Genomic DNA, 12,419 nt, shown 5'->3' on the forward strand with positions numbered 1-12,419 from the left:
CATCTATTCTTCCAGTCTGTTTCTTTTCTTGTTTTTCTTTCTTTCTTTCTTTTTTAATCGGTACCAGGGATCAAACTCACAGCCATGTGCTTGCAAGGCAGCACTTATGCCGCTAAGCTAAATCCCCAGCCCCCAGTCTGTGTCTTTTAATTGGTGAATTGAGACCCATTACATTAATGGTTTTAACTTACATATTGGTTTGTTGTTGACATGTTATCTTTCTGCTGTTGAATCTTTATTTTTCTGTTTGTCTGTCTTGCTTACTGGTTTTATCCTAGTTGTATGCAAACTGTCTTTGAGTATTTTTGTGCAGGGGTGGCTTGGTGATCAAGAAGTTCTTCAGCTGTTCTTTGTCATGGAAATATCTTATTTCTTCCTCCATTTTGAAGGACAGTTTTTCAGGGTACGTCAGTCTAGGTTGGAAGTCATTTTCCTTTAGGATATGAAATACTTCGCTCCATGCTTTGCTTGACTTCATTGTTTGTGCTGAGAATGCTGCTGTGATTCTGATAGATTTTCCTTTATAGGTTACCTGTCTTTTCTCACTGACAACTTTTAGTATTATCTTTTATGTTGGATTTCTGGCATGGTGATTCGTATATGTCTGGGTGTAGTTTTATTTTGCTTTTGACTATTTGGGGTTCTATATGATTCACTAATCCTGATTACAGTTTCCTTTGTCATGCTTGGGAAACTTTCAGCTATTGCTTCTGTAAAGAGCCTCTTGATATGATGTGCATTGTTCCCTTTTTTTTTTTTCATTTATTCCTACTAATCTTATGTTGATTTTCTTTGCATTGTCTTGCAGCTGTTGAATTATTTCCTGATTTCTTGTTACTTTCCTTCCCTGTTCGCTACCTGCACTCTTGTATTCAAGGTCTTAAATTCACTCTTCACATTTTGAGGTGATTTTGACAGCTTACAGTGGAATTTTTGATTTCATTTGTTTTGATTTCATTTGTATCTCTTTGAATCTGCTTTATGTGTTCTGAGTGTTTCTTACATTGTTCATCCAGTGACTCTATATTTTTTTGTGTTCCTCTAATTTTTAACTGTGTCTTCTTTATATGTGTTCAGCATTTCTTTCATTACTTTTATCATTTCTTCTTTTTCCTGGAAGATCATTTCTAGTCTGAATTCCTTTAATGCTTCACGGAGTTCCTTCTGCATTTCAGTTGTTACTATTTCAGGTATTTCAGTTGTATGGCTTATATTTTCTTCCATGTACATGGTTTCTATGCTTTTTTGACATGGGCCGGGGTTTGAGATTGCTTTTTTTTTTTTTTTTCATTTTGCATTTTCCTATATTTCTGGGTTTTAAGTGTTGTTCCAAGGCTTCCTTGGGCGTATTGGAGATCATCTCCTCTGCCCTTGACTCCTGGGACTGAAAGGAGGTTAGTGTGCATGGTCCACTCAGGCCCACTAGACCTACCATGCCACCTCCAGTGTTCCAGGAAGCTGCATAGGCACCTAACCATTGTGCATGGTAGTCCAAAGTTCTCCCCAGGCAAGACCAATATGCTGAAACTCGCTTCAAGTGCTGGAAATTCCCCTGATTGAAGAACTTCACTGGCCATGATCTAGTCTGTTCTCAAAACATCCCATGCCTAGTACAGTGTGGCCGGGAGCTGGGCAGTTTTTTGACCACTGCAAACAATGATCTTACACTCTTCTTGGACCTGGGATAGTGTGCTGGAACTCACCTCCGCCAGTAGCCCAGTACCCTCCACTGGCAGCAGAGTTCCCTGGATTGAAAGAAGGTCCCTGGGAATGGCTCAGGCAAGCCTGAAACCTGCAGAGCCCTGTTTAGTGTGGCTGAAAGATGAGCATGTCCTTGACCACTGGGAGTGATGATCTTAAACTCTCCTGGGGCTCGGGATGGTGAGCAGGAACTCACCCTGCTGGCAGCCCAGTTCCCTCCTCCACATCACAGTACCCCAGATTGAAAAAAAGCATAAGTTTCCTTTTAATGTCACATCATCATTATCTAAAAATAACATTCTTGGTTTTGCCCTTATGAGAAGAATTGTACACTGCAGGAACTAATGTTTCATGTTAGAAAATTAAGTTATTTCCATCCTTATGTACATGATCTGAGACCTTGCAGCTCTCTCCTCTTCTTGCCCCCCTCAGGAGTCCTGATTCCCAGGCTCATCCCAATACCATGTGGAACTCTGTGTTCAGGAGAAGAAGAGGGGCAGCCAGACGTGACTCAGAGCAGCATCTAGGGACCTAGCTGAGCTCTTTCTGTTCATGTTAGGTGGCTGAAATTAACTTACATAGTTTTAAATTACGAGTTTATAAAGTTAACTTCACTGTTATTTTTCTTTAGTCTTCCTCTGTCTCCTTCTCTCTGTCTCTGTCTGTCTGTGTCTGTCTGTCTGTCTGTCTCTGTCTGTCTCTGTCTGTCTCTGTCTCTGTCTCTCTCTCTGTCTCTCTCTCTCTCTCTCCCCCCCCTGTGTGTGTGTGTGTGTGTGTGTGTGTGTGTGTGTGTGTGTCTTTCTCTGTCTCCCTAATACAAATGTGCAGGTTTCAAAGAACCAACCAGACAACATCTCCTGAAATCCACATCATGGTGGAACTTAGGGTGCTGGGTAACAAAGGAACCAGCTTGCCTCCATGGTAAGCAGCCATGACTCAAGTGAGCAGTGAGGAACCCAGGGAGAGAACCAGCCAGCCGGCGTCTCCCAAGATCCTTGCCATGATGGAACTTACGGTGTTGGGAAACAAAGGAATACAATTGTTCCCTGCTAAGCAGTCATGAGCCTAGTGGCACATGGGCTGAGAATCAAACATCCTTCCCCCACTCCATTATCAAATGGGAACCAGGTGTCTGAGCATCTCTTTGGAGGATGACCATATGCAATATGGGAAATATGGAGGATTTCCTTCTACCATCTCTTTGAAGGCAAATATTGTTATCCTTGTTTTGCTTTGTTCGGATTAATTGTATTGCTCTATTCAATACTCTATTTTGATAGATTTTATGATGTTCTGTATTAAGTTTGACTTTGATATACCTGATTCAAAGGACAGCTATTGTGAAAATAAAAAGATATACTATGGTACCTATTACTTCCATCCGGGTATCCTGCTATGAAATTCGATACCAATGTCACAGCATTGTCTCGATTGACTTTGTTCTGCTGTATTTTACTACTTCAATAAATCTGCTGTATTTTACTACCTTCAATAATAACTAAATTATATATAATATATGTATATGTATATACACATGATTCCATAGACTCAAGTTACCAGTAAAACTTAGAGTGTTCTCCTATGCCTAATTTAAAAAAATTGTACAGGTTTCAACCTATATATCAGTATAATAAATGATAATGTTTAAGAAAATGTTCCTGTTTAATAAAATTGATTTTTTTTCCTAACCTGGTTCTCCTGTTTCTGTGTTTATACTTTTAAAATCTTATATCTGTTCATTTTGTATTCATTGGTCACATATCATTTAATAAATTTTATAAAGCATTCAGATATATGTCTATTCTAATAATATTATTCATTTTGCCATTGTACTCGCTAGCAAGTGTATACTGAAGAGAACAAAATTATTTGAAACACACATCTGCACACATGCACACTTCTTGAAAGCACAGCTGAAGCTATGTCTTCACCCATACATGTCACACATTTTCTCAGTTGTGTCCATGGATATCATGGTCACTGTCATCCTAGGAACCTAAATACCTCTACCTCATTTCCCACCTCTGCACCTCACCCGGGCCTTCATCAGCACTGCTGTGTCTGGTTTCAGGGATGAGAGTTCCTGCTTCTCATATTGTTCCAGGTGTACCTTTTTTTTTTCATCTCTAGGTGAAATTACCTTCCTGAACACGCCATCTCCTGAAATGTAGCTGGGTCCACACTACTCAAGGACATGAATTTCAATTTCCTGGATTCATTTACAATTTCTAAAACTTTTCTTTAGTTTTTTAGGAGACAATTTGAGCAATTCTCCTTGAATGCAGACAAATCGTTGCAACACTGATTTTGTTTAGGTTTATTTCCATATGCTATTATGTACATATATGAGTATGGAATTTCATTTTCTCTTTAATTGGCTCTACCCACTGCAAATAAGACCAGATGAGGTACTGGTATGTAACTCTAGATCCATCAGACAATCTCTTGTTTCCTTGCATAGTGCTCTCCATAAAACATATGAGCACAGTGGGTGGCAGAGCCATTCAGCTCCAGGAATGCCAACTGGGGATGAGTCTGGAAATACAGAGGCTCTGAGTCCCAGGGCACAACAGTTTAAAGATGACAGAAGAAACAATCTCCAAAATCAAGTCCACTGCTACTGCATTGGATTATGCAGACGGTTTCTTCAGTGTGTCATTCTCCCTGCAGTTTGCAAAGATGTTTTTCTCCCTACCTGGCTAGTCAGCTCAAGTTACATAGTTCCCATCACATCACTATCACACATCCTCAAACCAACTCCTTCACAAAATAATAAATTCTAGGACAGTGCTGGTATCAAGGCTTTTGTCCATACATCCTCACAGGGATTGAACTAAGAACTCCTTGGATGCCTTAACTTTGAATGTGTCTTGGTGTCTTTAAATTTGCTGTGGGTTGTATTGGAGGTGACAGATTGAAATTAACTTTCTAAGACTCCAGTAATGCCTCAGTGGGATTACAAATATAACTTTTTGGATTGTGAGGAAGACTGGAAAAGGGATTCCAATATTTGGATGACAATATTCAATATTTGGGCTTACGATATTTGGAGCTCAGTGTGGCCAGAATACACAGCCTTCACATCACAACTATATATCATCATCAAGGAGACAATTTGCTGAATCTTTCATCATGAATTTCCTTTGAACTAGTTTCTAAACTTAACTTTTAGCTGTAATGCTCATGTTTTGCTTACATATGATTTGATTAAACTTGGTTTTTTCCTAAAGGATTCCAAACCCTAAGATATCATTCAGATGAACAAAAAAACAAACACACTAGATTCTTTTTAGATTCCTTATACTGCAATCCACCAAATTTAGTAGAGAGTAATGTTTCTGTGATCCATATCAAATCCTTTACTAGCTATATCCAAGGGGCCATAAATGGCTCTGCAGCTGGGCTTTATGTCTCAAAAAAAAAAATCTAAAATCAGTAAAACAGGCCATCTTCAAAACTCAGAAGCCATAAAATAGGTGGTGCTTAGCACAGAAGGTACTTGTGTAATTGTAAAATTTCAATGCTTATATTCCCAGTCTTTCTTCTAATGTCTAAGTATCTGTTCAAGATATTAGATGACAAACCAATGATATGGAAGATTGTAAAATTCCCTTATAAAAAGTCATTACTAGCTATTTTGCTGAAATTCCTCATTCAGTGTACTCATAATTACCCTAAGAATTGTATTATTTGGACAATGCATACAGAATTCTTTTTTTTTTGTCTTCTCCAGACTTAAAGCTGTACACTTAATAAGATAAAAATATCTTGTATATATAGAGGTCATTAGATAAAATCTCTGTAACGTATCTCTGACTGCTGATCTACTATGAACCACTTCAGCCTGTAGAAGCCAGAATGGTCATTGTCCATTACTCACTCATTGATGTTTGGGTTACTTATTTAGAGGAGGGATTGTTATAGGCATCTCAGTTAGATATAAATATTATAGACTGTCAGGCAGTTCTAGGCCCTAAAAGGATCCAGTGGAGAAGCCCAGATACCTTGTACCTAAGGTAGAGACAGTCACCTCTCACTGTGGGATAAGTATCCAGACAGAAGACCAAACACATACACCCACATCCTAAGGACTGATATTGGACATAGGTCTCTGCCACTCTGCTTATTCCAGCAGACACTGTCCTAACCCCTATAAGAAGTGTCAATGCTCTGTGTGCCTGCCTGCTTGCTTTGTAACTCACTTCCCCATTTTTCTCCAATTTAATCCATTTTACCTGATAATTAACCTTATTGGTTGATCAGAGTTCTGCCCCACTTCATGCCCACATTTTGAGTTTCCATATTTTCCACACCTTGCCCCTGCCTCACTTTGTTGTTTTGCTACATAAATGTCCCTAGAAAAGACAAAGTCTTTGGCAACCCACTCTGAATCACTTCTGTCTCTCAGAAAGAAGTTTTCTTTCTCTATGTAAATATATTCTGCTCTTAATTTTCATTGTTCCTAAAATTCTTTCATCAGTTTAAGAGAACATGAACTCATACTGGTCATTTAGTAGGTTGGGAATCTTTTTTCTCCTGTATCAAGATGTAGGTAAAAGAGTTAAAAGTACATGGATTCTAATGTCTCAATGAATTGAGAGATCCCTGGGTTCAAGTTCAAGGAGCTATCCTAGTCCCAGCTGTGACACAGTAACACAGCAGAATATCTGCCTTGTGTGGTCACAGGGTCAAGTTCCCATAGGATTAATCTGTCTCAAAGTAGACAAACAGCACTCATGGCAGTGGAGATGACACTGAACACTTGTGTCTCCCTGCTGAAATGGTCACATACAGAGTGACTCCTGCATCCAACATTTGCACCTCTTCACACTGAAGGTCATAATGTGCAGTCTCCCCATGAGGAGGGATGGAGCTGTGCTGAGCTCTCAATCATGACTTACTCAGGAATCCTCACCCCACTTTCCTGACTCAGAGATGAATTAATAAGGATGTCATCTCACACAGGAATTCTTTAAGGAGATTTAATGTAAAGCATTGTTTGATTCTATCTCTCTGTGCTGACCTCAGATAACCCTTAAAACATTTGCTGTGGAACTCAGTAGCAAGGAATCCTGAGGGTTCTTGCAACATCTTACTGGAAAATCTTTCAATACACCAATAGTAAACAAGAGCTGGATCCCTCTGGTTGGATGACAGTCCTCTAAAGACCAGTGTGGTCCTCATCACAGCTGAAAGCCTTTCCCCTGAAGGCTCGGTGCTCTGCTCTGAGATTCATGTTCAGCAATGTTCTCTACCATGCAGAGAGTGGACAGCTCCAGGTGTCTTCAAGGAAATTCACTTTTTTTACAGCACAAATGTGTCAGTAAAAAACTGATTAGCATTTCTCAATAGCTAGACATTAGACTACACACATGTAAACATTAATGTGTGGTAGGAAGTTTACCAGAAACCCATGAATATACATATTTTGAATGTATTTCGCACACAGAGAGAGACATAAAATCAGATGAGTTTATAAAAGTCTACAACTTTGTGTGTTATAGCATCAAACACAACATAAAAGTGTAAAAACTATTCAAGAGAATGAAAGCATTACAGGGTATTTAGAACCAACTAACATAAAACGAATAATGGTTTGTATATTATCTCCTGTTTGTAAAAAATTTTGTTTATACTGTCACATATAATAAAATCCAATAAGATACAACATGATAAACTGATGGAGACAGAAGAAAAAAAGCTTCATTGGACTCCAAAATAAGTTAATATTATATAAGCACTAGCTATTATAATGTCTTGTTTTCTTAAAAATATCTTTTCATACCATCACAGACAGTAAAGTCTAACAACCCAGAATAGAGCCATTCCAATTAATGAAAACATTATTAGGCTTCAAAGCAATATAATGGGGAATCATGTTTACCACATACTTTTATGTATGCTTACTGTTGGGTATCATGTGGTGAAACACTAGGTTGTTTAAATTGTTCTGTTCTGACCTGTGTTATTATGTTGTTATGTCCTCTTTTATCTGTTTTCATTCTTTCTTTTAATTTTTAATAAAATATATAAATAAATAAAAATATATGTCTAAAAATTTACGATAAACTTTAAGCATTTTTTGCCCACTTAGGTGAGAAACCAACAATGTGTTATCCATTTCAAAATCTTGCTTTCCACCAATTACTAAATGAGCAAATACTGAATGAAAAATGCATATTGATTTGAGCAGTGACTCTGAAATGGATGTGAATAGATGCAAATAGAATGTGAACTGATGCTGTGTGTTATGCCCATGTGCTGTGTGCAGCTCGCATTCCTGCTATCTTTGACAACTTTGTCCTGGTTGTCATACTCCTAAAATTTTCTTTCATCTGCAGACACATCCAGCTTGCTGACCAGCTCTTCCACTCCATGTCCTGTCCAAGAGTAGGAGGTTTGGGCCTTGACTAATGGACTCCAAGAACATCGATGAGTTCTCAGAGGGCTCCTCCACCCAGAGGCAAACTCAAAAGTTTGTTTGTCTTTTGTCTCCTTCTGATCTTCATGTGCATGATTGCATTTCAGATGTAAATGTTTTACGAGCTACCAGATAAGTTCACATTGCACATTGCCTTAATTCGATTTGTGTCTCAATATTTAAGATGTATTCAAAGATTTGTAATTAGTCTTCAGTAACATAGAATAATGTTGGTTCATACTCTTTCTGGTGATATCTGCCATTTGTGAGTCTACGAAAATTCAGACAGAAGTATGTGGAGATTCGGCCTCTGATCTCAGGTTTTGCATATTGGTAAGAATAAAAATGCAGATGACGTTACACATTGAAAGGAACCATGTGTTCTGTATACTAGGGATAATACAAAACAAATCTCAGAACTCTCTCATGTGCTTTGAACTCTTCCCTCTCCGAGACTTCAAGAAGAGAACTGGCCATATATACAGGACGGCATGCAAATAGGGCCTCCCTGTGCTGATGAAAACCAGCCCAGCCCTCATCCTTACAGCTCTGCAGAGGATCCCAGTCCTGGATGTCAAGCAGTTCCTATTTAGTGATCAGCACTGAGCACAGAAGTTTCACCATGGCGCTGGTGCTGAGATGGGTTTTATTTCTGGCTACTTTAAAAGGTAACGTATGAAAAAATAATAAATACCAAATGAGTGTGTGAGTGGCATGAGTGGGATAAACAATCGGCATGTGTAATAGCTTCCTGAACATGATGTCTCTGCGTTTGCAGGTGTCCTGTGTGAGGAGCAACTGGTGGAGTCCGGGGGAGGCTTGGTGCAGCCTGGAGGGTCCCTGAGACTCTCTTGCGTGGCATCAGGATTCACCTTCAGTAGCTATTACATGAACTGGATCCGCCAGGCTCCAGGGAAGGGGCTGGAGTGGATCTCAATGATTAGCAATGATGGTAGCAGCACAAAGTACGCAGACTCCGTGAAGGGCCGATTCACCATCTCCAGGGACAACGGCAAGAACACGCTGTATCTGCAGATGAGCAGCCTGAGACCCGAGGACACGGCTGTGTATTACTGTGCCAGAGACACAGTGAGGGGACTTCAGTGTTAGCCCAGACAAAAATCTCCATGAAGAGCTGCTACGCAGACCAGCAGGGGGCGCGCGGAACACGCAGAGCACAGTCTGTCCTAAGAGTACAGGTATTAAACATTGTATTGGTTCAGGTGGGCTTTATCACATTTAAAAAAAATAATTGTACAAGTAATAGAAAGAGAATAGAAACAAACAATTAAAATCTTAGCTATCTAAAATGCCACATAGAAACCTAAATAATCCATTGTCTACTTAAAAATATCCAAAAAGCAATTAATATAGTAAAATACTGTGATATGATTAAGAAATCCGTTATTGAGGCTGTGAATTTTGCATTTTCTATCCTTTGCATAGTGAAGAAAAATGTTTTGAATGTTTTATAACATATATAAACAATTTACAAAAATACAGTGTAAACTTGTAAGAATGGCTTTATATACATGGCTATATATATATATATATATATATATATATATATATATATCATAGGCTATAGGGATAGGTTTGGTATGATATACACATAGCAAGAATCTACTAAAGTAATGAGATAAAAACAAGAACTACCTGTCAGCTGTATGAAAACATACAAGTGACGTTCCTCTGTACCCACAGTGAAAAAAATCACATCATGCTGTATGAAAAAAATGACATCTACACACTTACTGAGAAATTATTTCAATAAAATTAATGATACTGAGAATCAAGGCATTCAAAGATTTAAATAATCATGAATTTTTCAGTTGATCCCAAAATTTTACAGTTTTCAAAATTTGTTGTGGGCCAACATCACTGATAAAGTTCACATATTTATTATTTCATACATTTACTATTTTCTATAAAAGATCATTACTAAATACCCAAAATATCCAGGTATAATAGGGTGGAGATGACATGATTAAATTTTCATGTATTTTTAAACTATCACCTCAAGTGTTTCAATGTTGTAAATTTATTCAAACAAATAAAATGAAAATCTAAATAGTACAGCACATATTGTAAACAAATCAAAATCACTTGTTTGTATGCAGGAAAGAGAAATCAGTGTCCTTTAAACCAAGGCTGGCTGAATTCATAGCGATGACTGTCTCCTACACAGCAAATCAGCTGGCAGAGGTTTGAGCTGAGACAAGACAATGGAAAGGATGCTGTGAGGTCCCCTGAGCTTCGTACTCACCTTCACTGACCTTGACTGTGGGACTGTGAAGCTGTGGAAAAGGGAATGAGTTGACAAGTGGGAAGTTCACTGCCCCCTGAGATTTGCCACATCTGGCACTGATTGGTAAATCTGATCTCCTCAGTTGTTAGATGGAGGCTTTACATACACATTGTTTCAGCTACAAACTGACTGAAATTCATGAGAAACTGGAAGCTTCAACTGAAATATAGTTGAGTGTTTACATACTCGATGCTGCTAGTTTCTCATGCTCTCTTAAATTTAAAATAGACAACAAAAATTCTGTATGGATGGAGAGGCAGTTAGTAAAATCTGTAGCGGTATGGACTATACAGATATCTGGTATGATATCAAGAGGTCTCATTAAATTTGTACATTAAAATAATGATTTCCATCATGAAAATCACAATGATTTACCATGCAAAAATTTTGCTAGATATACTCTTATCTGTAATTAAGAATATGCCCATCGCACACTCTTCTCCAAATAGAATACAGCTCTAATTTTGTAATATTTGTTGCAACAGTGAGGCCTTACAAAGCTTTCATTTCACAGTTCTTTGGATTATCATAAAAATGGCAATAACCTAAAGCACTCAGTTATGATATTGAAGTGTGTGATGTTTTAAAAATACTCAGACATTAGAAAAATTTGTCAAATTTGTTTACAGCATCTGATTTCACAAATTTGTATCAAGGTTATGTGGCACAGATCATAAAATTTAAACCACTGACTCATTATTCTTTCCTTCTTTCCTTGTTCTCAAACTATTGTACAACCGAGTGACATGCATGGACTTTTATTTAGAGGACTGAGCTGATATTATTGAAATAAATACGCATTAAGGAAAATAAACCTCTGTCTGAACTTTATACTCTTCCCAACACTTAAAAAACAAAGAAGAAAAAAATACAAAAGAAACTCAAAACAGCTCCATTGGTCTTTTTTTCTTGACAATGATCACAAAAGTTTATTTCATGAAATAAATTGTATATTCTTTTTTTCTTTATAAATAGTAAAAAGTATAAAATTCTTCATTTCAAATATCGATCAATTTTCTCAGTACTGTTGTATAATAAAATATCTAAGTTTCATACTTTTTTTTCAACTCAGTATATTCTATCTGCAGCTTTGTTTCATGTACACAGACAATGAGCACATTTAAAGGGTAGTGGATATGATTTACTGTCAGGTTTGGATATTTCTGTATAAGATTTTTATCCCTGATACTATGCTTTCATGTGTTTTCTTACCTCTGAAGTCTCAGTTTAATTTTTAAAAGAGAACACATTCTCAGTTCTGCAGGACCACAATTATCACTTGGAACAAATAAGATTCTACTGTGCTAATCTGGCCCAGGTCCCAGTTAAGCTCAGGGAATCTGGTAACCATATGGATGGAAGTTGAAGCCACAGTGAGGGGTACTCATTGTGAGGCCAGCCACAACCCTCACCTCTGCAGGGATCAGGACCCACAGATTCTGCTCCTCACATCCCAGGGGTGTGCAGTACTTTCAGAGGGAGCCGAGGAACACTCAGGCATATCAGGGTTCCCTGGAGCCAGCCCCTTCAGGTCCCAGCACAGGAGCAGGTGCATGGAGACACCTGGGGACTTTAGCTGCTGTGACCTCAGGTACTGCTCACTCCTTATCCTCCTGTGACCCACTTCCCCCTATGGAAATGTAGTAATGATGGACCATGTGTGCCTTTCATTACATCTTCTTCATGTAAGTTATGCTATGAACATTTTGTAACTATCAACCTGAATCATTAACAAACTTTCTGAAATCGGTTAGATATCAACAATGTCTCCAATTCAAATTTTAAAACTTCATTATTGGTGAGTATATGCTATTAAACCTGCAGCCATCTGTACAAAGTAAGTGGGAATTACTTTCCTAAATCCCATAATCTGCCATTCCTTTTCATTCTTGCATTCCCATACCCTAACTTGGTCAAAGCGACTAGAGATTTCTCTATTCTGTCTGTGGGTTAACTTTCATTAGAAAATTCTCCTTAGCTTCAAATAAA

General features: G+C 38.1%; 1 gene segment (V, D, J or C); it reads left to right on the top strand.

Moving 5' to 3' along the window:
- The first annotated feature begins 8,527 nt into the window (after positions 1–8,527).
- LOC100720120 (immunoglobulin heavy variable 3-74-like) lies at positions 8,528–9,232 on the top strand. The segment is given in 2 exon segments: positions 8,528–8,790; positions 8,901–9,232. Coding segments are annotated over 2 exon segments (429 nt in total).
- The last annotated feature ends 3,187 nt before the right edge of the window (positions 9,233–12,419 follow it).

This window comes from Cavia porcellus, unplaced genomic scaffold, assembly GCF_034190915.1.
Source record: "Cavia porcellus strain 051 isolate PalLab524CR breed Dunkin Hartley unplaced genomic scaffold, mCavPor4.1 scaffold_8, whole genome shotgun sequence".
Taxonomy (NCBI): Eukaryota; Metazoa; Chordata; class Mammalia; order Rodentia; family Caviidae; genus Cavia; species Cavia porcellus.